The sequence below is a fragment of the Struthio camelus genome, chromosome 1, assembly GCF_040807025.1.
Source record: "Struthio camelus isolate bStrCam1 chromosome 1, bStrCam1.hap1, whole genome shotgun sequence".
In the NCBI taxonomy this organism is placed as follows: Eukaryota; Metazoa; Chordata; class Aves; order Struthioniformes; family Struthionidae; genus Struthio; species Struthio camelus.
In genome coordinates, this window is record NC_090942.1 from 17,167,515 (window position 1) to 17,195,113 (window position 27,599).

Sequence of the window (27,599 nt, forward strand, 5' to 3'; positions counted from 1 at the left end):
GTTCTTGGCTGCAGATGCAGCCTGGAGGTGCATGGGCAGCCTGGCATATGCTCAGGCATCTGCAAATGGTCTATTTGCATGTAGCATCTGAGTGCTGGTGTTTAAGGCAGCTCTCCAGCCTTTTCTAAAGCACTTAAGTTTTGAAAGCAGGAATGCGTTAAAGGGACGCAATGATTGGAAAGTGATAGTTTTACAGTCTTCACTACATGACTGTGTGTTTTGACATTGTGGATGGAGAAAACAAATTAAGTGGAGCACAGATGGGAATGCTTGGGAACTTTGCCTCTGCTGGACTTCCAAGATGTTGAATGAACTTCAAAAGCTTCAAGCCTTTATTTGCCAGTGGAATTGCCTGCTGACTTTGGAGCAGTCAGCCTGGTTTTTGCTAATGAAAACCTATGTAATTGCATTTGAGAGCACAGATGCGAGAAAAACATATTTACTAGTGTCTCACTGAGCATAACAACTTGCTTTCCAGTTGCCCAGTGTTTTCTCAAGAGCGCAGGGTACACATGTAAATAGCTTGTTTGGGAGTGTGCAAGCAATTCTTACGCAGTGAGGAGTAAGAATTGCCTGGAAAAAAAAAAAACAGCAGGTAACAAGTTCTTCCTGGTCATCAAATGCCAGAGGATGTATTAACTAGGCCCTTGCACAGAAAATTGTTATCTCAGAACTGAGCACTGGCTACAAAGAAGCCAGCGGCAAGCCTAAAATACGTGGAGCAAAGCCAAGAAAGGGGATGTCATTGCTCCATTGCTGCCTGCAAACCCTGAGGAGCCCGAGACACCTCTGGTAGGCTCTGCTCGGTTTTGCTTTTCCAAGCACCATCTCTGGGTGGTATCTCCCAGAGAGGTGGGAGGCTGCTGACCCCCTGCTGCCTTGCCCAGTGGAGGGTTTCCCACTTGCCCTGAGTGGGAGCAACTGCTCCATCGCTTGGAGGTTGCCAGCTCCCGGCCCTTCTGCACGCCTTCCCCGCCTGCCCGTCAGCCACATTGGGCCCTGGCGCCACAGACCAACCTGCAAACTGGGTTTTGAACTTACAGTTTGGCAATCAAACAAACAAACAAGAAACAACAACAAAAGAGGAAAACAGCTCCTCTCTGCAACTCAGCCTGCGCTGTGATCTCCGTGATGAAAGCGCTCCCCACTTCAGGGGAGTTTCGGCAGCAGTGCAGCGGAGATCACAGTCATCCCCATTTCTTTTCAAAGTCTTTTTCTGGTGTTTGAAGGCAGCATTTCTGTGGCTTAGCAGGTGGCCAGCAGCTGAAAATAGATCGAGAGCGTTCTCCTCCCAGCTGATGAGTACTGGCAGCTCACTTCCCACCCCTGCCTCCCTGGGAGCGGAGGCTGGAGCGCGGAAAGCGAGGTGAAGGAGAGCCGGTGGGCGTCTCCTCAGGGCACGTGTCGCGTGCCGGGACAAAAAAATCCGCCCTGCTCCGTATTCTCCGAGCTTGCGTTCAGCTCTCTAGGGATACTTAAAGACCTCACGGTAGCAATTTCACAGTGAAATAATAACTTTTTTGGTAAACATCCTGAAATTCCCAGATCGCAAATGTTATAATTACCGTATTATTAGTCTCTAGGGTAATGATTTGGCTTTTATGCACAAGATGCAAGGGGAGGTGATGGAGACAGAAGGGTCGCTGTTTTTCAGTTGTATCTTCTGTCCCACCACGAGGACCTTCCAGTGCAGCCACTGCCGCTCCCGGGGCAGGAGAGGGGGCGGGCAGGAGGGATGTGAGGGTCGGCTGTAAGTCCCTCGGCTCTCCCCGCAGTTTGCGGGCATCTCCTCCTCCTTCCCTCCTCCGCTGGGGGTAGTTTGGGAGCCCCCAGCCCCGCCGGCACGGCGAGCCGGTGCCCTCTGGCCACCCCCACCTCATGCCGGGGAATGGCGGCCGCCTCCGGCCTGCGCCGGCAGCCAGGCCTGGGCGCCGCAGGGGCCTTTTCCCCGCAGCCGCCCAGCACAGCCTCTCCGGGGCGGCCCCCGCCGGCGCAGCGGGGCTGCCGGGAGCGGGGAAGCAGCTTCGCTCTGGGGCTGGGTGCTGCCACCACCGCCTGCGAGCGCTCCTCAGGGGCAGGAGGCACCCGAACGCTCGGGGGAGGTGGTTGGCCGGTGCGTGGGAGCGGCCTGCCAGGGGCGCGCGCGGTGCCAGCCGCTTCAGGGCAGCGACCGCGGGTTTTCCGGTGTGCTGGACTTTGGGCAGCAGGTAGGAGAAGTCTCCGTCCTGTTTCTTCTGCCCCCTCCTCGTTACTGAGCCCTGCTGGGAAGCGCCCAGCTCCTGGCGAATCAGAAGATGGTCCTCTCACAGCTATATATATACTTGAGAATAATCACACTTTCCTCCTACTACAGAAGAGGTCCAGTGTGTGGTTCACAGAACAGTTATATAACACAAATCTCTCTCTATCTCTTTTTTTTTTCCCCCCCTAAGACAAATACCTCAGTTTGCAAGAGGATGAGAAAAAACAGTAATAGGCACAGGAGCTCAATGGTTGAGCTGAGCCCAGCTGAGGTTCCACAACCAGACCCAATATTCAGATTATCCTTGCCAAACCCTCTGGTGGCAATTCATAACAGAGTAATAGTCATAGTGATATAATATGAGCTCTATAATGAGGCTCTCAGGAAAGTTATGGCTTAACAAATGAAGCAAATATCAAAATTTATCAGCTGTTGGATAGAGTGAAGGCCATGAATTCGTTATTTTATTGCAAATTATCTGATAACAAGCTTTAATAGAGCGTATAGTGTGTCTCCCACTTCTGTTTCGAGAGCAAATTGCTGGTTTACTTCTTCATTATAGAACCGTAGGATAATTCTGGTTAGAAAGGACTCCGGGGGATCCAACCTCCTATTTGAAACCTGTAAGTACCTATAATTTATCACAGATTTTTCAGTGATGGTCTCACAGTTGAATTCATGGTCCCCCAAGAAAGACTGATATTTGTTCAGGAAAGAACAAGGTTTGAAGACCTTGGCATTGAAATTCCTTAAATTTTTTTGGCTCGTGGGGTTGTGAGCATCTTCTTAATGGTTCAGCAGTTGTGAGGCCTTTCTTCTTGCTCTCCTAAACACAGTTCACCTTCTCTGCATAGACTCTGAATTCAGGTTATCCCCTGCCTGACTAGGCTCACACAATTTGATAATACTTTGATGACTTACCTGTCTCAGCCAACAAGGACATCTGTGATGAGATGGATACGGATATCTGGGCCGTAGGGGCACCTGTGTAGTATAGCCATTGTGTGACTATCCAAAGACACTACTTTTGTATCTAAACCCAGAGCATTAACCCACTTGGATTTTTATAGTATGCCCTCCTACACCTCTTCCTAAGGTTAAAAGAAGTTGTTGCACATATCAAGTGACAAGAATCATTTTATGTGGCTAGTTTGAGTTTAAGAGTTGCAGAGCGATCTTCTGTGGTGAGCCCAGGCAACTGTTGCTGGAGCAGTGTGGTGAGAGGGCCGTGAGGGAGAGAGGAATCAGAGGAAGGGGTCAGAAAGGCACAACGACCTCTTCCTTTGCAGAGACTCATGCCTAGGGCTTTCCAACCGTCATTAACATGGAAGAGAGTCACTACGGTGACATTTGAGATCCCGGACTTCCACACAAAAGAGTATTTTAAGTGCACAGGAGAGAGGCTAGCTGGGCAGTGCGGGTGAGCAGATGTAGATGCAGCTCATCCCCTTCGGCCCTGAGCTGCCTGGCTGTGAACCGGCTTTGCACATCAATGCCTTGGGCTTGGTACTTTGCTGGTGGAGGCTGAATGTCTGAACGGCCAGAGCCAACTGCATCTGCCTGGCACAGAGCACAGCCAGAGGCAGCTCCTGCCTGCCTGTAGAAGACCACACAGACATCCCAGGGCATCTCCACAAACCTGTAGGCAAGCTGGTGCTGAGGCAGAAAGCAGGCATGGGCTGCATGCTACCCCTTATTCGTGCCTTCTTCTGCCAAAGGCAGATTTTCTGGAGATTTCTGCTCCTTTGTAAGCGCGGAAAAGACTGTCTCCCTCTATGGCCCCTGTAGTATACAGGATGTAACCGTTTAGCTTTCTTTGTCATATCAATTTCTTCGACCACAGTACTAACAGAATGGGATCCTGGTTTACTATTTAGCATTTATAACTTAGTTGATATCCTTGTGTTGAGATGCTAGTAATATTAATGTTATTTGCCCAGTAACCCAACACAAAGGAAGAAGAGCACAGATCATGTGTTTCCTGGGCGCAGATTTTAGCTGGTGGACATGCATATTTTCATTAATTGTCTTTGTTTTTACTGCAAACGCAGTAGATACATCTGTTATCAGGTGAAAGAAGTTACATAATGACAAGTTACATAAAAATGGAAAAACTAACAATGAATCTATTAAACAACACTAAAAGTTATTTAAGAACCAAGAACAGGAGGAACAGTGGTCCAGATAATACAGTCTATTTTTCTTTCTACTTATACATCACCATATCCTTCATTTTTTTCTCAGTTTAGATACCCCATATGTTTGCTGCTTCTGCACTTCTGATGTTTTCCTCCCTCATTTCCCTTACCATACCTCGTTTACCTTTTCTGATTCTGTGGGAGTTAGTTTTGTCAAGCAGCCTTTCTCTGTGTACAACATTTTAAAACCAGTTGTATGCAGAATGCAATCTATATGAATTAACTGGATCCTAAATATAGATCAAATCTAACATGAACTTCAGGTTTGCAAAATTACATCTCTGCCTCTGCTGATCCATCTGCAAGTAGGTACCATATGTCAGTTACTTTATCAGGAAGCTTCAGGGGGATCCATTAGAGAGAGTTCGCAGCATAATTAGAAAAAAGAACATTTGTTTTCCCAGCTGCCCTGTTTTCATCCTTCTCTTCAAATGTTCTGTTGATTTCAATTAAGCTTACCATAGATGCACCAGCTTGGTGGACCTGGAGAACTAATTGCTTTTCAAGTTATTATCTTGCTTGCAAGGTAGATTTTCTTAAATTCGTTCAGCTCCAATCCCAAATTCCTCAAGTAGTGCTGACACAATATATTGCCTCGCTGAAGGGCAACATTGTGGTGTGCAGGTGAAAGAGAACAGGTACATAACGGAGAAGCCGCAACGGCAGGGAAAGGTTGTGCTGTTTGGGAAGGACTTTGGCAGGTGTACCGGTGACCGCACGTTCAAACCCATCAGTGTTCAACCAGGCACTCAACAGAGTGAGGAGCAGAAGTGGTCTCCCTCCATCTCTTGAGCCACCTTGCTTTCTCAGTATGTCAGTTCTGGACTCTCTGGCACTGTGCTCGGAGACATGCCAATGTGGCCCAGAGCTGAGATGCTGTCAGCACTACATGACCTGGGGTATCGCCAGGACCCGGAGCAATGCTGCCTAGCAGTACCAGCTGCTGTCCCAGCGGCAGCAGAGCTGCATTTGCATCTAACTCTGCCCAGGCTGATTAGCCTTGCGTCTCACGACCGAGATGGCGTCGGAGGTTTCCATTTCTGCAGCTTGTTTGGTTGTAGGCAGCTCCCTGCATCTCATGGCAGTGCTGAACTCTGAGCCACACAGACGTCCTGCAAGGGCACCAGGCTCTGCATTAAGCATCAGGATTAATATTTATCAGCTGTTTTCCCCCTCTTCCTCTTATCCAAGGGGAAACGTCTGTACACAAAACATTTTATTTCATTAGGGAGTTCTTTTGTTTTTCTGTTTTTTTTAACCTTTTTTGTATAGGTCACTCTCTATTTACAGTAGAGAAAGCAAGGGCAAAATACACATCTGTTTCTGTTGCATAAAGTGGTAGGGTTCAAGGAGTTCATCTCACAGTCTCGGCCTGGCTTTGACAAGTTCTGCTGCCTCCTCAGATGAATTTATCCTTAGTATGGAGAGTACTGTTGTGATAGATAAGCAGACCCTGAGGCTCTCCATGCTCTGCCAAACACTTCACTTCCAGGTCATAAGGCATCTTGAAGATGAGGCTTGAGCTGTTACTCCTGATTCAGGGACACCTCTGCGGAGCCCCAAGGACAAGGGGCAGAAAACTCAGTGCAAGGTGGACTTTCCACCAAATTTCAGGCTTCTTCTGTATACTTATATAACCACAGCCCAGTCAAGAAAACAAGGCCAGGCCCTCTCAGCTGGCCTGCGAACAACTCCTGCAGTCAGGTGAAGATCAGAGAGCAGATCGCTCTCTCTGAGGACCCACAGCCCATGAGGAACCTGCAAGTACCTCCAGACTATGGAGATGAGACTGCAGCATAGTGGCAATGGCTTTCCTCTTCTTGCCAGCCTCCTCTCCACATTGCTCAGGGCCACCTTCAGCCAGGTCGTTTCCTGGTATGTCAGGTGTAGCTGTGCACCGTGGAGGATGAACACTGCTGTTGCAGGAGCATGCTGCTAATAGCTGTGTTTGCTTCTTCTGAAGCTGCCTCTGGCTGCTTGAAGGGGTGCAGAGAGTTAAATCTCTGTGGAATGGGATGGTTTATGGGGAAGTCGCACTGCTTCTCCAGAGCATCCCTCCCAGAATGGCTCAAACTATTAACTTCACAAGCTGTTCTGCTCTCCTGTTTTTGATTCAGTGAGACAGCAGCATCTCAACAAGTGAAAGCACACTGTGTAGCCAAATTGTAATCCTTAGTGTGTAAAGTGCCTGTCTGGCCACAAGTCATTCTTGATTGCAAGCAAGTTATCCTGTGTTGTTCCTCCGGTGAGCTTAAGTGTATTAAAAGAGCTGCTGCTACACCGCGTTTTCCTTCCACGTCTATTTTCCTGCCCTCTATAGCCTGCACATATAGCTCCCCACCAGCTCTAGCATGACATCCTGTAGAACAAGTTCAAGTTGCAATGTCTAGATTGCTTAGCAATGCAACTGATATGGAGTGTCAGGAGTCCCTCCTTTTATTAATTAAGGTAGATGGGTTTTAGGTGCCATTATTCAAGTTTTGTTCTTTTTCACTCCTTGGCATAATTACCTAACTATGCAGATCCACAAGGAAATAGGGGAGGAAGGGTTACCTAGCCCAAGGGAGCCAATAGCTGTGACTGATTAATAGTCATGGGTGCTTCCTAGCTACTTGATTTTCATGTATTGCCTGCAAGGATATTAAGAATGAGCTGTGATAGAAATATTGAACAAAAGTTAATTTCATGGGATCTGACGCTTTACAAATGCGTTTAAAAAAGGATTTCAGGATATGTCCCACAGAAAACACCAGCGCGTACTAATGATGCAGCCCCAGATTTCAGCTTATTTCTAGAATAGTCATGATTGCTCTGTGCTTGTCCCAGGTTGCCAGAGCACTCCTCTGTACTCCCAATCTAGTTTCCTCAAGCAATTTCCAGCTGCCTTATGTGGGAATCATACGTTTAGAACATCGTATTTAACTCATTGCCTTGTGTTTGAGTAGAGAATTTTGAAGGACCAAACAGTAACTCTGATCTTGAAGAGATTTGTTAATGTCTGGCAATACAATGCTGTGGGCCAGCTCTAGGAAGTCAGTCATAAGTAATTGAATTTCATCAGGGAGGTGGGTAAATATGGTTAAAATTTCAGATAGCTCAAATAAACACCAGCCTTTGGATGAAATACTTCAGCTGAATGTGGCAAGAAGTACCAAAGCTGATGTTGCTATGTAGTATCAAAGACCTGCCTTTGACTGACCAAAAGGTTTGTGGATTTGACGCTGATCAGACAGTGCGAGGCTCCACACTGGATTTCAGCTGGCCTGTATCATGTAAGTGAAGGCACCCTGAGTGCCATGTTGCTGTGCGGGTGCTGTTTCTGGGACCTGAGCAAGACCTTCATTCAAAGTTAGCTCTTTTTTTTTTTATGCTATGCTGTCCGCTGACGTATTCTTACAATTCATGGTCTGTAAAGTGGAATCAGAGGCCCTCTTTGAGACTCGGGTCCTTCAGGCTAAGCTTGCCTCAAACATGTGAGCAGAGACAACTTCTGTCTTGGAGAGTGCTCTGTCCCATTTTCAAAGGAAGTATAATGAACAACGAGCCTTCCTGAGAAAGAAAAGGGTGGAGTAACAAAAACGTGAGATTGACGCAACTTTGACATTTCTGCTCAATAATTCCCAGGGTTTTAAGTTTATCTTTGAAAAAAAAAATTTGTTTTTAGAGAGAGCCTTGCTGGACATTGCTGCTTGGGGCACAAAGGAGTGGGTGGCTTCTGGCGTCTCCCCCATACCAAAAGGCTCTGTGCCTCAGGGGAGCAGATATGTGTGTCTTATCCCCTTATTTGTAGATATATCATCATCATTTCTGAGAAAAAAGAGATTTTACATAAAACAAGTGGTTTCTTAAAGGCATATGCTGTCTATGGTGAATAAAAGCATACGAAATAATATGCTAAGCAGATTACTTTCCACTTTAGAAATGACAAACTGAGAGAACTACTCTGAACGCGTGTTGTACCCATGCTCTGATCTTCAAGGCTTAAATGAGCAGGAAGCCTCTTCTGGGGTTTTAGAATAATTTCTTTCTCCAAAATCTTCAGCTCACCCTTGGAATAACTTTATTCCTCATCCTTGCTGTAGGCTATTGGACGCCCACACATGCCTGCCTACTGGTCTCTGGGATTTCAGCTCTCCCAATGGGGTTATGGCAGCATTGAGGTTTCAAAGGAAACAGTTGATTGCATGCGCTACTACGACATCCCCTATGTAAGTATGAATTTTTCAATGTATATGCTAATTGTAAAATCCAAAGTGAAATGAATAGAATTATAATAGAGGAAAAGTGATTATCCTATGAATAGAACAGTAGAATGAAAAAGAATATTCATAATCTTATATGTAATGGTTTTGCATAGAATATCTTTGTAAGACTTAAAAGAACGTTTAAAGAGGGCTTTAGACATGAGGTTTAAGTGCTGCTCTTGGTTCCATAGCAGAGGATTCTGATATGGTTTTACTTTTGTGCTGTGATGACCGTGGGCTGGTATACGGCAGTGTGAGGTGCTGGCACTTTAAACATGAATTATGGCACTTCTGATGCCTATCAATGCCAAGCATTTGCTATACTAGGACTTCTGTGTTTCCATTTTGTTCACTGCTACCATGTAAGTTTGTAGGAGCTGAATGTGGCCTTTCAATTGTTTACCATTATTATAGCCATTTTTTTAGGTCTCATTTCATAGATTAGTTACCTTTATAAACATAAATGCGTGGGATCTGATTCTCTGTATAAAATACTTAAATGTTTACTTTAAAAATGTTTAGGATGTCCAGCATTCTGATATTGATTACACGGAACTTTACGTCTGGACTTTACCTGTGATAAAGAAAATTATGCTGGTTTGCCAGAGTACGTTCAACAGCTGAAGAAAGAAGGAATGCATTATGTCTTGATTCTGGTAAAATAACAATGTTGCTAATTATTTCTCCATTTATAGCAACTGTTTACATCATAATGCTCATAGCCGTATCTAGGTGCTAAAACATGCATGCTGTTGTATTCGATTTTCCAGTTTTGTCATTTATCTAGAAGAGGAATAACAGCATCTCACAGGCTTCTCATTTAAATATGTATTGCATTTATCAGATACTTGTGCACCAGTACCACCTCTATATCATAACATTAATTTTCTTTTACTTTTTTTTACTCAAATCAGTAAAAACTATGAACAATTTTGCCTCTGCTCCAGGCTGAGTTGAGACCGAATTGCTTTAATGCGGTTCTTTTCATGAAAATAAACAAATGAGTTTAATATGCAGACAGAAATAGCTGAACAGTGAAAAAAATTACTCATAATCACTCTGGAGAGCTAGTAACTGTAATTCATTTTGCCTTATATTTACTTTTCATCTACATTAATGTAAAAGAAGTTTGCATGAAAATTTATGGAAAATGTATTTCGAACCTGTAACCAAAATTGATGTCTGACCAAATCAATTAATTTGGGCAGAAGTGAAAATAGGAGCTTTCCCTCTTCCCTTGCCAGATTACTGTTTCTCTCTAGCAAATCCCCATACATATCCTTGCGCTGAAATTAGTTTTTGTCACAATAACTACAGGGAATGTAATTGTCGGCAAGGAAATTGGAAGCCGGTAAATTAAATAAACGTCCTTGATAGATGCATAAGAAATTGCTCTACGCAGCTCTACAGCAGCACAGTACTAGAAGGACTGTACTCCTCTGCTAAAACTGTGGCAATAGCACGACCTTACATTTCTTAGGTGGGAACGTTCAGAAGTACTGGGGCCTGGAACAGTGTACACAGATACGAAACGTTGCTACAGAGAAGAGAGGCATAATTTGTTCTCCATAACCATTAGGGACAGGAAAAGAAGTAAAGTGCTTTAAATTGCAGCAAAAAAAAGATTTAAGGAAGGCCTTGGGATAAAGCTGTCTCCACAAAGATAGTGAAGCATGGAGCAGACTGCCTGGGGAGGCTGGGGATCTCTGAGAGGGTTTTGCAAGCAGGTCAGACACGCATGCATCAGGGACTGCTCAGGCTGAGCTGACACACTAGGGGAAGGAAGAGGAGATGACCTCTTGCAGTCCCCTTCAGGCTTTTTTACTATAATTCCAGTCTTCTGTGGTCAGCTTACACCTTTTACTGGGGTGCTACTATTCTCATTTAACTGAAATTGCCAATCTCTTGCCCTGCTATTTTCTTTCTTGATATACTTATTTGAATAAACATATTCTTACTCAGCCTTTGTTTTGCTAGGCTAAACAAACTAAAATGTTTTATTCTGTTTTTATCAGGTAAGATCTTCGGTTCTCATTGTAATAGCTCTTCCCCATATGTGCCCCAATTTGAATTCATTTGTCTGTATATAGACAACTGGATTTCATAGCACTCTAGACAGTGTCACCCCAATGTTTTGGAGAATGGCAGTAATATTTCTTTCATTCTACTAGAAATGTCCTGTATGACAAAACCCTGGATCACATCTACCTGCGTGATATTGGTGGCTCATACTCATAATGTGATCAATTAAGCCAGCTAAGCTGAGAACTGGATAGACCCCGAAAGTTTAGGCTCTAAGCGATTCAGCCTTTTTAAGATAAGGGCTGTGTTCCTCATCTTGTCAATGGGGGTGTCTTTGAAGGCTTGTAGAAAGGGAGGCTGAGTAGCACAGTCCTAAATTGTGGGGTGGCTTCACTTTCACTTGTGGCATTTTGTCAGATGTTTACTGAAGCCAAGATAACCCATAGTTATGGCAGTTTCCTTATCTAAAAATCACATGATCTTGTCAAATAGATAGAATTAGAATTGCTTCCCTGTCATTATTTCTTCCTCCAAAATTTGTTGCCGAGTTTTGCATATTAGTAAGGTTGGTTTAGTCAGACTGTGGATACCCATATCAGTATTTTCTCTTTTTTAAGTATTGCCATTAGGTTGGCTTTTCCTCAGTTATGTAGGACTGCTGTTATTTATTTTTTCTTTTTTGTAGTGCCATTGAAAACACCTGCTCTATATTTATTAATGACTTGATCTTCACCTTATTGCACTGTAACTGCATTCACTGCTAGGAATTTCAAACGAAACCACACAGCTCAAGAGATTAATTACGTATTGCTAATGGAAATAGCAGTCTATATAGTGAGCACTATTTGCCAGCAATTCTTCCCCTAAGGTACGTTCCCATGAAAGACCCAGGTCTTTTGCAACTGTAAGTCATGAATAGTTCCAGGGTGAGCAGTGAAAACAGTTGCCACCAGTGGAGCTCCAAGGCATGATGTTTGAACAGTGACAGATTACTAGGTCACACTGATGGAGAACAACTTCAAAAAAAAAAATTAGTCCAAAACTATGACAATACATCGTTGTAAATAGCTAACCAAGCTATAGATTAGCACATGCACAGTAAGGACTGAGCGTTCATCTCAAATATCACACAGTTTGGACTCCCTGTATACTGAATACCTCTCAAAAGTGATCTCATCTGTTAAAAATCACCTGCTTATTTATTCCTTAAAAAAAGGTGTGCAAGTCATGAATATAAGCGCAAAATATCGTGAGTTCACTGTAACTCTTTCTGTGTACGTGCTTGTCCATCAGTAAATACATGATAGTCACCTCTTTTTTGTCACAGTTTGGGTACCGCTAATTGTTTTGCGATTGCTACCGGGCAAGAAGCTACATGCAAGCAGTCAGTGTATAGCAGGTGACTTCTTTTCTGACAAAAGGTAACTTCTTACGTTTTGTAAGGTGTTCATAAGCTAGATCTTGGAAGGAAGGCAGCATCACTAAGTCAGGACACTTGAGTTGTATCCTTTGCAATATCATGCCCTGTCAGGGCTAAGACTCTGAGACCCATATTTTCAACGTATTTCTTCTCTCTAACCAGCGTTATGGGTGGTTAGTTTATAACGAAATAAAACAAAAAAATCTGTGTTCCTAAGCTAAAAGGAGAGACTTTGACATAATCCCACTCTGAGACTCAGTTTTCTTAGCAAAAAGGTGGAAGAGAGAACAGTGAAATATTATTGCATGTGCTTATTTGAGATATATCGTGAGTTTAACTCCAACAACATTTTTAAAGCGCTCTCAGGTTCTCAGACGGAGCATGCTATAGCAGTGCAAAGACTGTTGCTATATAAATCTAAATCTAATAGTTAGGCAAATACAAGGAATATAGCAATTAATAATTCTTAATCCATGCCATAAGCTGATAGGAACCTCTTCTCTCCCCTTTCAGCTAACCTGTAACTGAGAACTGCGGCCAGCTCTAGCCCTTTACATAAGTTTGTGAAACAGAACAAAAGCTGATCCAGTTTGTCCTTTTTTTTTTTCAAGCTAATGGGAAGAATAGAGAGTGAAGTTTTCTATCTTTGCTATACTGCAGTTTCTGATATTTCTGTCAAATTTTGATTGTTAGCATTCTTCACTAATGCGAATCATTCCCACAAATTGAGTCAGGAGCTGGAAGAGTATGAAGAATTTTGTTCCAAAGTGAGAGCAAAGCCATGCTAACTGCAATCAAGGCAAGCGGAATCCAGTTTGATACCAAAAGAATGATTTTCCATTTAGATTCCTCTTGGGTAGTGACAGTAATGAGTGTGCTCCCCAAGTGCATCAGATTGTTGCCTTCCTCATGATGATCTGAGGAAACGTGCTCTGATTTTGGTCACTTAGCATCATGTAAAAGCTCTACTAAGCAGATTTGTCAGAGATGGATTCAGTCCTCTGCTTGGTGTGCAGCAGCATTGTGGACCCCTGTGGTCACAAGCAAAATGCAGACCCTGAGAACACTAGTAAATGGTGATCTGCCCCAAGCTGGGATTCTGCCCTTGGCTGTGCCAGCACTGCCAGGGTTGCTGGTGCCTCACCATCAAGGAGTCCGACCCCTGGACCTGCATCAGACGTGGAGACCCCTCCTTGCCCATGGCCCTATTGCCACAGTCCCTAAACACGATCCCTCAACACTCCTCTCCCCTTATCTCTTTCAGAGACCACTTCCATTTAAGGGAAATTTCATCTGATGGTATCAGCACTCGATCATCAGCACTGAAGCTCATGCTTCAGCTGTGACTTACTCTGAGTCAGAACAAACCTATTGTTTAGAAACAAAGGAAGAAGTTCTAAAAGTAACAATGACTACGGTGTAAAACAATAAACACTATGACTAAAGAGGAGCTTTAATGAAAGACCTTGTATACCTTCCATTACCTCACACTAAAAATAGAAACAGCTAGGAATGAAATGAATGACGAATTACTTAAGAAAACTCAGTAGCAACATGCTCATAATTCAGAATAGTGCTCGATAACTTCAACATTTTGCAGTCCAGCTCTGTGCTTTGTAGAGGCTAAAATTTCCAGAGATGAGTTTTTATGGATGTGCGTCAAAAACTCTATTTGGGGCCATAGGTGGAAGGGGGCTGATTTGGAGAGGCGCTGGGTGCCCCCACTTTCAGGGCAGTCAACTGGAGGTAAGAATGCTCAGCATCTCTCCAACAGCTGCTAAAAATGTGACTGACGAAAGAGTTAACAGATATGGACTTCCTTCCCCCACAAACAGCCCAGGGGATGCAAAACCAGGACTGGAACGGCTTTATTCTCTTTAAGATGATGCTAAACCTGCATGATATGTTAGATTTATGCACAGGAATAACCTTTCAGCTGAAGGAAACCAGAAGTTTAGATTAGGAAGAGCTAATTAAGCTGATTTCTTCCAGCCTTCATGACCCTTGAGAACCATCTTTTCCACAATTATAAGATAATTATTGCAGATGGACAGTTTTCTCTTTCAAAGCTGAACTATTCAAGAAGTTAAGCAGGTAATGGACACTTCTGCTCCTTAATTACAGAGGTGACGTTGCAGCTACATGGTTATAGTTGAACTGATTTGGCATTTAAGGTAGGGATTTATCAGAAACTTTTTTTAATGCATGGAGTAATACACTTTCCTTGCCAGAGCTGTAGCTGTCAGATGTTTTCAGAGGGTTTATAAGTCAATCAGGTAATTAATTTAGGTATTAAAATAGGCTTTAAAGCAAGCCCTTAAAAAATTTACTTTTGAGGATCAAAAGTTTTTTGTGTTTTTTGTCCTTAAGAAGTTTAGTAATTAAACTTATATTACCTGTTAATTAAAATTAATTTAAATTATCACACAAGCTATAAGTGAAGAAAGAATTTTTTCAGTGGTATTTTTCTCTCCCATGCTTCACAGCTGAAAGTTTTTCCACCTTAAGCAGAACCTGAGGGAATAGCATTCCCTTAATCTAAAATGGCTGCAATCTTCCATTGTTCTAAGTAACACAAAGAAGATGGCTGCTCCCAGTTAGGGACATATTACAAAGCACGCTTTTACTCCCAGTTGGATGCTAAACTAAGCTGAGTATTATCTCTTCATTGACTGGCACTTCAAGGTATTCCTGTTCATTGCTTATGGCATAGTGGGCCACCATCTTTCCAGAGAGTCCCATAGGCTCCCTTTGAGCGAGCCCATGATCATCCTGGGTGGATGGTGGCTGCAATCGCGAGAAGGTGGAAGGAGCAATGGGAGGTGGTTGCCAACCCTGAACAGTGATGGGGGAGGCACGGAGGAGTGTAAATGCATGGTGTGAATGGGCAAGAGATGAGGAGGGGAGTGGCTGTGTGTGGGGGTCAGGGCCTGAAAAAGAGGGGAGGGTGAGGGACAGGGATGCAGGGAAACAGCGTTTGGTGAGCACGCCCGAATTGGGTTACTCTGTGCCAGGCAGATACAGAACAGCCTTGTTCGATATTGGATCTGAAGCAGAGGGGCTAAAAAGATCCCTCTGAGGTCAATATGTCCCATCTTCAAGCCCTTTGAGATATTTTCACTATGCCAAAATCGAGCTGGTCACACTGAAGAAGTTGGAATGAAGCTTATCTTGAAAGAAATCCAGACCCAGGGAAGTGTGGGAATGCACAGGCCTGACAACTTCCTCTGCCAAGTGGTGACTTCAGAAAAAAGAAATATAAAATGTAGTGCTTCTTCAAAATCAGTTGAAAGTAGAACATCTCATAGAAATAAACATGAGGCTTTTTAATAATTTCATTTAACTTTAGCATTTTCCAAGAAATACTCACAACATATCTCTAATGACTTTTCCTAAATTATGTACTCTCAACTCTTACTAAATTTTAATGCCATTTTCTTCCAGTGCTCTTGCAATCTACATTAAGAGCTCGATCCAAATTGTTCTAGAATACACAAATAGAAAAATAGCTGTTGTCCTTGACATGTTGATAATGGAAGTGTGATCACCGTTTTCAGGATCCTTTCATAAGTAAGGATGAAGAACCAGGTACTTACAGGCCTTATGATCTTGGAGAAGAAATGGGAGTCTGGGTGAATAATTCTGATGGCGTAACTGCTGCTGTCGGAAAGGCTGGTTTATTAAATTCACTTATGAGTTTGGATCAGTGTTATTTCAAAGTGTTGAAGAAAGTGTATAAGAGAAATGAGAAAATAGCTTGATGTTTATACCTGTAAACTCTAGGTCTTGCCTGATGGATATGCTGTGTTTCCTGACTACACTGACCCAAGGACAGTTGACTGGTGGACCCAGTTGTGTCTGGAGTTAAAGGATGTCCTTGACTACGATGGAATCTGGATTGTATTTTTAAATATATTTGCCTTCCCCTCTTTTTGAAAAAAAAAAAAAAAAAAGAAAAGAAAATTCAGCTTTTGACATGTTTCTAACTCTTTATTAAAGGATATGAATGAAACATCCAGTTTGGAAAGAGGCCAGTATCCTGGATGTGCTGTTAATGATATCAATAAACCTCCTTACATTCCTAGTAGGTACAGTTAACTTGGAAATCTTTTTCTGAAAGCTGGATAGGCTATTTCCTAGAAAAAAAGCTCTCATTTTCCATCTTTCCCTGCCTAGTCTAGGTGTTTAGTTACATATTCATTCAGGGCTTGATTGTATCATCTCTGGTGGAGTATCAAACATAAGAAACTTTCTTCTGTCAGTGAGCGACCTTGTAACAGCGCTCAAGAAATGGCCTTCCCTGCCATTCTCTGAGCCACAGGTCTGCACCAGAGTAAAACTGCGGTTGGCTGTGGGCTTTGGAACAAGCTCTCTCATATGCCCATGGTGTCTGTGGATGTGACATCTCTCCCTATTTCTGAAGAAAGGCCAAGACAACTGTACTATATCTATCAGATGCAGATTTATGGAAGGAGGAACCCTTCTGCCCTGCCACCACACTGCCAGTCCCAGAGCTGAGCAGTCTGTCTTTTCTCTATCCCATGAAAAGGAAGGCTGCATCTCCCTGAGAAGACTTTAATTCTATATGTTTTTATCCTCTTAAGAAAATAATTTTTATGTTACAAGTAAATTATAGACTAAAAATCTGTTTAAAAAGTTCCAAGACTATGGGAGACTGATAGGGATGGGCAGGCGGGAGTACCTCTTCCAGTAGGTGAGTTAATGGCATACCTATTCCCTCCCAGGAAACTCTGAATGCTTACAGTTACTGCCAGTGCTCCTGGCAGTAGATTCAGCTGACATTTCCCCGGGAAAACTCTGCTGCTCTAGGAAGACTAATATGCAGCAGGAAGTTGATACATAGATCAGTTATTGACAGTGAAGCATTGGAAATGTCCTCTTTTTCCCTTCAGGCTGTTGCACTGTCATGTGAATTCTTCATTTTATTTATTTCAGCTTCATTTCCCTTCACTCTGAATAGAAGAGAAGTTTAAACATAAAAAAGACATGATATTATAAAAGGATTGTAAATTATTGAAACCAGAAACAGTTTTTAATTATGATTTTAGTGTTTGGTCTCTTTGTGAGAGAACTGTTGATTGTAACTGCTCTGTCCTAGTCCTGTGGGTCTTGTTCAAGTTGTCATTAACCAAAGTCCAGGCACTGATGAGATATTTCCAGCTTTTCCTTAAGCTGGCCTCCATTTCTGTTAGCGTTCAGAGCTGCAAAAACAGCTGTGAGCCTTTGGGGATGATGACCAAAGAGATCCCTCGACCCGTAAAGGGCTGGGCCCGTAAAGAGACTTCAGAGTTGTGAAACTGAGCTCTGTTACTCCTAACATAGAACCACCATTAGAGGAATCGGACTTAGGGACCTTGATATCTGCATGATGTATAAGGACAATGAGGGATGTTGAAGAGCGAGGTGTGTTTTGGGCCCAGTTTCTCTCTCTGATTTGCCCCTACTTTAGCAAAGATGAACTTACTCCTGCCTGTGACTCACAGGGCTGGTCCCCCTTCTGCAGACGGGAGTCTAATGCATTTCTTCCAAAGGGTGGGAGAAGATCAGTTTTTACTCAGTGCTCAAGGGCTTTTTATTATATTCCACACGCCCTGGGCTGTCTGAAGCCCCCGACCAGCACAGGTGTGAAGTAGGAACTAAGCTGCTCAGTCTGACAAGATGCTGAGAGTTTCCTGGGATCGGCAGGACTTGGGGGAGCTCACTGTTGTCAAAGTGCCTGAGTCTGCGCAAGTCCCGCTTTCAGTGCTTCCGCTTTTTGGCGGTGTAGCCTTCAGCCTCCTTATCTAAATCATAACCACAGTTACTTGTACCCGTGTTTTAAACTTCTAGAAACAAATGTCCTTTTAATCAATTTCTATAGAACACTTTACACTGAAGATTAATATGCAACTGTAATGTGATCAGTACTACTGAGGCAGAATAAGCAGTATTCAGAATAATCATGAAAACGTGGTTCATACTTGGCAGCATTTTCTTTCATATTCCACCTTAATTTTATTGGCCTAATAATTAAGTGTCACTGGGGCATTAAATTTAACTTTCCCCAGAAGCTTAGTGTCTTCCTCAAAGCTATAACCACTGATATGTCAGTCAAAGTTACTTGGAGATTGCCTATAAATTGAGTTATTTCAGATGCAGATCAGCCACACTGGAGTCTTTGTGTCTAAAGATCCAAACATGAGGATTGTAGCGTTAGCGGCACTACGGAGCAGACATGCTAATGCGGTTTCAGGTACAGAGCAGCGCACTTTGTAGTAATGAACTGCAAACAGAGTACAGTGCAATTAGGCATTGAGATTGCTTTCTCATGGAAAAATATTTTCAATAGACCGTGCACCTAATTAAGCATTCAACAGAAAAATATTCAAGAGTCTACCTTCTTCCTTTTTTGAGAGGATTTTATAACATTTTCAATTCCATCTCTAAAAATAAACACACCGTGTAAACTGAACCAGACGACTGACATGGCCAACTCCTGCTGAATTTCACGAGGCGTTTTCATGGAGGTTACATGCAGAGGAAGAGAATGACATTTTCTGCACCAAAAGGGTTTTGCCAGCATCTCCTTAACGCAGGATCAAAGATGAGGCAGCCTCTGTGCGGCTGATTTGTGGCTTATATTGCTTCCCCTTGGCCCTGCTAAACCCGTGCTGTGCAAGCGGCGTCAGGGCTACCCTGACTCTTACTGAAGGCGAGAGGCTATCAGTCTCCCCACCGCCTGCGAAGTGCTGATGGAGGGGTTCCTGCCTGACCCATCCATGGGTGAAGATACCCATTACATCTGTCCTTGCTCTCTTCCGTGCGGCGTATCGGGCCGCAGCAGATGGCACCCTGTGGACTGCTGCATCCGACAACTTTTCTGCCCCTGCGCGCCGCCGGTGCTTGCTGCCCATCGCTAGCAATGCTGCTCAGGGCCGAGCCATTAGCCGTGCTGCCATTTAAGGCTCGGCTGCCTCAGGGGAAGAGAGGGGCAAGCCTGGAGCTGCCGTAGGAATGCCGGCGTGCTAGCGGAGCTCTCCTGAAGCCTGCTGCCTAATTACATCTGCAGCTGTGTGATATGCAGACTGAGGGCTCATGACTGTACACAACTATACAAGTTCCTTGTGCACCTGAATTTCTGCCTTCTTTTTTTTTTTTTGGCCTTGAAATTACTTAGCTGGTAAGTAAAATTTGGCACTAGGCAATAGAATATGTGGGAATAGTCTTAATTCAGTAATTCAGTAGTTTTCTTTCTAGCTATTACTTTTTGAATGTAGGATGCCTGTGCAGATGTTCTGATTTACTGGACAAAAAATGTGAAACTCTTTAGTATAATTTACTCAGTTCTCTCACCCTCCTGAGAAAACATAACGCCAGTCTGCCAGAGGCCATTCATTGCTTCTTATTAGCATCTAATCAGTGTAGATGCTGCAGTTCTTCAGCTCTTCCTCTTTACAAGTCCTTTGATGTTTTCCCTCCTTGATGAGTAGAAGTATGAAGAGATCTGAACTGCAACATATATAATTTTGCGATGTTTCCTATCATTCTCAGGCATTTCGGATCGCTCTCTGGCTCAAAAGACCCTGTGTCCTGACTCCAAGACTTACCTGGGAGAACACTGTAATACGCACTCTCTCTTTGGCTGGTCACAGACTGCACCAACTTTCCAGTAAGATTTCTAAGTATTTCTAAGCAGATTTCAGGTTATTGAAATACATTGTAAAAACAGTTGATGTTTTATGGGGAATCTGTAATAGTATCTAACAAGGAACAGCCACATACTTCATTTTTCTGTGTTGTTTTTTAAGAATAATTTCAAAAAACAGAATAATTTCAAGAAAACAGAAGAAACAGGTTCTCTCTCAATGTTATGCTACTCAGCTAAAATCAAGGTCCACTTTTAGGGCCTAATTCTTCAACTGTGGCTTATGTAGAACTACAGCAAGGTGCTCAGTGCCTTTCGTGGGAGCTGCTCACGTGCAGCTGTGACACAACTGGGCCTCGTGCGGCGTCAGGGGAATTTCTCCGTGAGGTTACCGTGGTCCAAGCCAGGCAGGTTGTACTATTGGTGAAGGATCAGAACAGCACAGCTGCCCCCCCCCCCCCCCCCCCCGGATGCTCTGGAGCTGCCTCAGGTTGCTGGCAGACAGTGTTTTGCATTTTCGCCTAGGCCTCTGTCAGTCCAGGATGGGCTGAGCGCACTTCATGCTGGCTACTGTAAAACTGTCATTTTGCAGCTGGGGATCCCTCAAAACTAGCTTGCTCAAGCAGGCTCCGTTGCAGTGAAGCTAGAGTGACAGTGAAAAGCTAGCTATTTGATTAAATCAAACGGGTAAATCAGACTTTTTCCAGCAGAGACTGAGCTAAAATGTGGATGTGTTTAATAGCTCAACGTAAGCGCCAAAGCAGGGGTTCATGTGCCAGCTAATTCTGGTATTTAACACTCATTTTCACTAGCTGCAGTGTGCTAGCATCCAGAGGACATGGCCAAGTGTGCCTTTTTAAGGTGTTGATACACTTGCATTTTATATGTTGAGGCGGAGGAAAGGGAAACGTTAGGTACAGAGCAGCGGCAGTTTGCCAGCTCTTGTACGTCTGGCTGGAGGGCAGCCCGGCTTTCAAGAAGAACCAGAAGGCCTCTGACCTGCAAACTCTCTGGACACCAGACTGGCTGTGGCCTACGCCAGGAGCTAAAGGTGCGTTTTCCAATTCCTTAGCACCATTGTGAAAAACTTCAAATTCATCTTTCTGGGGGCAAGGTGACAATTTCCCTTGGGGAATGGGACTGGCCCTCAGGTTACATATTTATGGCTGTCTGGCTCTTTTCAGGTTCATCAGACTCCCCCAGGTCACTGGGTCTTTCTTACCCACTCCTGGGACACTGGTCTGCAGGGCTGCTCACAAGAGAAATTCATGTTTTAGTCAGCCAAACTGAGAGAGTCCTTGAAGGCTGCAGAATGCACCTAAAAGCATAAGCAGAGGCAGGATTTGCAGCAGAGTGGGGAAATTTCTGTGAAGAATTTTTCATACGTGTTCGTTTGGTTTTCTCAAACACATTTCTTTTCAAGGCTGTTTGTATACTCTTTCTGCATTTGCTCTTCACAGATAATATAGTAAATGAAATTACTGGCAGGAATATTTAGTGAACCAGCATCAATTGCAGGATATTGGCTGAAAACAAATGACAAGTTCATAATCGCATAAAAAGCAATTCTAAGAATTATGCTAATGCAGCTGGAGAATGGGAAATGTGTCATCTGACCCATGTACACAGTTAAATGGCTGGGATTTGGATACAGTAAACTAGCAACAATCAGCTTGTGCAGAGCGTAAAGCCAAGAACTGTTCACATGTAATATTCTGTGAATAATTGTAATCAACAAATAGATTTGAGAACATTAGGACCTGTTCAGCAATGATTTACAATAGATTAAAATTTATTCAATAAATTATTTATTACAAATTGGTTACGCAGCTCTGGATCGTGGTTTTCCAATATTGCCCTCATGAGCACCTGAATTTGCAAATCGAGTCAAAACCTTGTGCTGTCCGGCCAGAGGAAGAGTCACGCATGACACCAATGCAAAGGTTCAGAGAAAAGAGATTCCTGTCCCTGCAGTACTCCAAAAAGCCATTTGTAGAAGGAACGGGGATCCTCACGCAGTGTGAGGCCAGGTTACTACCTGGGGTACTCCCCTGCAAGGCACAATGGAATAGGCCCCTGCATATTTCAGGAACTGAACCTCTTGCCATTTATGACCTGAAAGCTTAACGTGCATTGGCTCATACGAAAGCTGGTGGGTGTCTTTGCTTTGGAAACAAGTGCTGAAGCGTTTCAAAGGCTTTGTGCCGTTACAGAGCTAATAGTAAATATTGGTCACTGTGAACATGGATGAAAGAGCTCTTGAGCACATCTTGTTAAGAGAAAGGGACAGGAGGTGGACGGTGAGCAATGCGATTAATATTTCAGGCTAGGATTTCCCAGAGAACCTAAGGAGTTTGGTTGCCCAGATCCTACTGAAACAGAGTTGAATTTGAGTTCCTGACCTTCTCTGATTTGTATTCAGCTCCTGGCAGGCAAAGTTTCAATTAAATCTTGGATACTTAAATAAAACATTGTAACATGTAATCTTGTATGGAGATTCTCCTAAGTTGAGGAAATTTGTAATAAATTTGTTAGTAAGATATATTCTGTTTCTCTGATGTTCTAGTGATGCAGCATTGTTTTCAAAATGCAAGGAAAAATTCATTACACCACTAAGTCTGTAAAGAAACTTCATAAATCAAAAAATGACAGGAAATCAGAAGAAATACTAAAAGGATGGGGGTGATATTTTGAATAATTGAATGTTTGCATTCTAAATTAATTTGAAACCTATAGTTTACTTTTTAACTTTTAATTTCAGGATATTAGGACTTTGTTAGCCAATGTGTATCTCTAAAATATCCTATACTGACAAAAATTGTATATTGTATTTGTTTTTAGGAAACAACAGTACACTAAATTAAACATGCTAATATAGAAAGGAATAAATTAAGAGCAAATTAGTTCTTAGGAAGCCTAAAAATACCTGAAACAAACTGTTTTTGTGGATCAGATAGATTTTAGTTTTTTATGGTCAGTAAGACTTTCCATTATTTGCAGTTTTGTTCTGTGTTTTTTCTTGACTCAGAGTGGCCGTGAACCAGAACAATAATTGTTTCAAGAATAACACCACCTCAAATAAAATTGTGTCTGAAGTTTCAGGTTTATAACTTGGCCTTTTTTGGCTACTGGTCTTCTCTTTAATGATCTTGTTGCTTCCTACCCCGGCGCTACTCAAATGGCAATTGGAAAATGAGCATTTGTCTTAAGTCAGTCTACGTTCGTCGGACGTGGGAAACACGGAGGTCACTGGCTCGGTGACAACTTTTCACAGTGGAAAGACATGCACCAGTCAATAATTGGAATTCTGGAATTTAACCTCTTTGGGATTCCCTATGTAAGATGTAAGTCTAAAGTCTTTCAGGCAATTGCTGGCTAATATACAGTATCACTTCAAATTAACTCATGTTTTCTGAAATAAGCTGCTTGAGATGGCCAGCAGTCGTGGCCCACATAGCATAAGGAGCTGCAGATTTTAAAAAAAGCTAAATGTCACTAATCGTGGCTAGCTAAACAGAATCAAGAGTAGCAGTGTTAGATTCAGATTAAATCAGTGCCTGCTACCTAAAGCAGATGTCTTTTTAATATGTATTTTATCATTGAGATCCCTCTTTATATTTCTAGTTTTGCAACCTGGACGGGAGAAACAGTAAAATTACTGAAATACAATCAGATCTTTCACAGTGATTCTAATGCTGTAGAAGCCAGTAAAATATCAGTCCCTGCAAAATTCATATCATTACATTGTATACAGCATTCTTATAAAGTGGTCAGAAATAAGTATCTCTTTCCTAAAGTGATTGTATTAATAAGCCTGTGCAGTTTCTCACATTTGGGTCTTAGTCACAACCACAAACAGTTACCCAATGATGTTTTTTCTTCAGATTGGTGCTGGTATCTGTGGGTTTAACTATAATACTAGCTATGAACTCTGCTTGCGATGGATGCAACTTGGCTCTTTCTATCCATTTTTGAGAAACCACAATGCAGAGAAAAATAGCGTAAGTAAATAAAGTTACACGGAGCTGTACTCTGTGATTACAGTATTGATGATGATGATTTGTATTACACTCTCAGAAATCAACCAGCCTTTCTCAGGTAAGCTTGAGTGGGTGAAAAGGAGTGCTTTACAGAGACAGTGGGAGCAGGAATTACACAGCAAGGTGTAAATTTTGCCATCCATAATGTAAAGATTGAATAGAAACTCTGAAAAACATATAGTCTCTAACATATGAAAGCCATGTAGAAATATGTGCTGCGTATTTTGAATGACAGAAAATGGTCTGCCCAGGCTGTTGGTAAGAGTCATCCCATCTTCTTAGTCACTTGCTCACTTCAATTTTTGTTTCAGTACTTCTGTAACTGTCATATGTATTACAAGAAAGGGGAGAGATGGCATTATACACCATCTTTGCTATTTAAAAGCAGGTTTCAGACAAACATCGCAGTTAGAAACCTGAGACAAACCTGTGAGAACAGCAAGGACAGCTTGCAATAGCACCAGCCTTGTCAGCCAAGGAGAAGTGAAAACTGAAAAAAGCCACTGAACCCAGGAGATGGATGAAAAAAATGCAGTCTCAGTTCAAATCCATGCCTTGACTTCAACCTACCATGAAGTCATTTTCAGACTCATCTCAGACAGAAAGAAATGTCCCGTTGTTTCTAACAATGAACAGTTTGAAGGTCTTGCAGCCTTCCTGAGTACACCGTGTTTATCTGCGACCATGTGGAAATGGTTCTGCTTGTTCAATAACGCACTTTTTTTTCTTTTGTAAACTCATCTGTGCAATGCTCAGTTTACTAGCTAACTTTCACTTTTCTTTGAAGTTGAGTTATCAAAGATGTTGCAACATTTACTCTCCCCAAGAAGACCTTTTTCTCTGCCCGAAAGTATGATGTAAATTCAGAAAATGGGTAAATATATGAATAATAAGCTATAGCGTTGGCATTAAGAGGATCAGAATTTACCCTGAAGTCTGCAATAATACCTGAGATATGCTAGTATCTTTCTCTTGGAGAAGAAACGTCTGTGGGGTGTTAGCTGCTGTCATTGAGAAATATTTTGTATTTAACTGTGTTCACTAAAATTAGAGATGCCTTATCTATGTAGGTTCGCTTGGCCCTTTGGGCACGGCAGTGGGATCTGACTGGGAGAGTGGGTATTAATCACATATGCACAATTTAATAAGCATAACTAAGCAGGAAAAGAGTAATTCGTCTACTTAAGGGGAGGTGCAACTCAGTGTTGAGTGAATGACAGAAGTAACAGAAGATACAGTTGGGCTATTGAACCACTTACCTCCATTTAAAACATTGTGTTCACTGAAAGAAATGAACAAGGTGTTTTGGGTGACTCCCCCAAGGACTCTGACTGTTTTTCTGAATTTAGGCAATATTTGTACAGTGTTAGAATTAAAGTAGTAAGAATGTAGTACAATTTTTGAAATAATACGTGGATGCTCTAGAGCTCAAAACCAGCAGGAAGTTACCAATGACTGATTCTGATATAAATGTATTTACACTAAATATTGAGTTTAATTAATATTAAGTTTAATGTTAAAAATAAAATCTTAAATATCCACTTTGCCTAATCCACTGGGGATGTTGAATGATTTAATTAATACTTTTCTTGTCTGAAAAGCACTAGATAATATAAAAAGCTTTGTTACTTCTATTCCTTTTATGTTTCATTATCCTTGGAATTCCTCACACGTTCTTCAACTTTAATGAGAAAATTGAGTATTATTTTTTTGAAGGCAGAGGGGAGCTATGTGACTTGATAGCTGACTAGAGTTGGAGAAGCTCAGACAAGAGGAATTAAAGGACATACAGGACTTTCCTGCATCCGCCCTGCCCTGGGCTGTGCGCCCCGTGTCATGTTGTAGGGGAGAGCCACATTTGTCCTAACAGTAGATCAGAATGATCCAATGAGCAGAATTAGATTTACTAACTCTGGTGTTGCGGAGCTTTGGCCTCTGCTCGTTGGCACTTTGTGCTCAGCTACATCCCAAAGCGCCTGGCTGTGGATGGGGAGTCGAGCTGTTGTTTCTTAATACCAACAAAATGTTTTCTGCATCAGCAACTTTGGTCACTCTGATTGACTTCAGGAGAGCTGAGAATTTACTGTTCCTTTTAAAATAGATTGGTCTTTATGTTCTTGACCAAAATAATTAGGCTTTGTCCTTTACTTTGCAGAATATTAGTCTCCCTTCTTCCCAGGCCTGGAGGGCTTGATCTCAAAGACAAAATGATTTCTTGATACAGGGTGTCTGTTCCTGAGTGCAGGTGGGAATCCACAACTCCCCTCATGGTAACGATGTCAAGGGCACTTACGGGTGATTAATACACTCTGCAGTGGGGCCTGGCCTTTGTGAAGCTCAGTGGATTTTCTCAAGTTGAAAAGGTCCATGCCAACATTAGTTTGGTGATAGTGGACGTGGTTCTTCCTACATCTTTCAGCTTGCCAATTAGTATTTTTTCTTATGTAAACATTCACCTTTGTAGGATTATGTCAGCAAATGGCTTTTCTTAGATCACACACTGGTCATTTGTTGAATTTGCAGAGCATATTTATAATGCTCGATACAAATCAAAGCTTTCCCTGAACAGGAACAAGACCCAGCAGCGTTCGGAGCAGAGTTTGCGAAGACATCTCGAGAAGCGCTTCAGATCAGACACTCATTGCCACCGTACTTATACACCTTATTCTTTGAGTCTCACGTTCATGGAAACACAGTGGCACGATCACTGATGCATGAGTAAGTTTTTAGTGTCTTTCTTTTTTGTCATATTTTACTCACAAAAGTATTTCAGATTCTGTGCATAAACTAGCTGATACTTGTTTGATAATAGTGGTCGTAAAATTATGCATAGTATTTCTTAACACAAACAATTTTACAATGAGTTCTAATCAAATTATTTATATACAGTACAGAATATACTTTCAGTAAATGCTATGAACTTTCATTAAAATATAACCTGTATTTGTTTCTCATGAAAAGAGAGCTAAGTAATAAGATTTCTGAAAATTTCTTCTCTTAGGCAAACATGCAATCCTTATTTATTTTAAAATTAGGAGTCACATACCTGTATTTTCTGTATTGGAATTAAATCTATGAAATCTATATTCCGGTCCTGAATACCAAGAAGGCCTCATACAGAGCAGGCTCCATTTTCCAATCCTCCGCAGCATTTGCATTTTCCAATTTAGCACTGGCATCTGCATGCTGTGTATGAAACCTACATCTGTGTCCACAAATTGCATAGAGAAAACAGAGATTGAGATGTTTGAGTGTAGAAGCAGGTGCAAAGACAAAATTAATAACTGTAGGCTGAAAAAACCCTTGGAAAATACGACCCTCAGATTTCTGGAATAGTTCGTTTTCTCTGTTTGGAAGAAGCATGAATCAAAGTGAGGCTTAGTTTCCCATTGAGCATTTTTAAAATAACATTTTACCTGCCTTTGGTAAAAATTCTATTTCGATACGCTTTATGCAGAGACTTGTGCAAAAAGAGTGCAAATAATGCATATGAAAGGCTACTGCCCAAAGCTCTGGCACAATTTAGTCTCACTGGTATGGGCTACGCCGTGGACATCTGACTGTTGAATGTTCTTTTTCCTTTTGGATTAAGTACATTTTGGTTAAAGGGTAAGGCATTTTTTTCAAATTAAACTGAGATTAAACTAAAGTGCAGAACATAGATTTCATGCATATCCATTCCATATTACAATTTTGCCTACTCAATATAATAGCTAAATGATTAATTTTAAAAGCAGCATCCTTCCCCTTCGTACTCAGCTACCTTGTTTAACTGTGTAACACTTAGG

General features: G+C 42.3%; 1 protein-coding gene across 1 annotated transcript; it reads left to right on the forward strand.

Annotated features, from left to right (window-relative positions):
* Positions 1-1,888: 1,888 nt before the first annotated feature.
* LOC104138406 (sucrase-isomaltase, intestinal-like) lies at positions 1,889-26,522 on the forward strand. The gene is given in 9 exon segments (XM_068931217.1): positions 1,889-2,113; positions 8,523-8,648; positions 15,684-15,797; positions 15,910-16,026; positions 16,126-16,210; positions 19,678-19,795; positions 22,940-23,108; positions 23,656-23,772; positions 26,304-26,522. Coding segments are annotated over 9 exon segments (1,290 nt in total).
* The last annotated feature ends 1,077 nt before the right edge of the window (positions 26,523-27,599 follow it).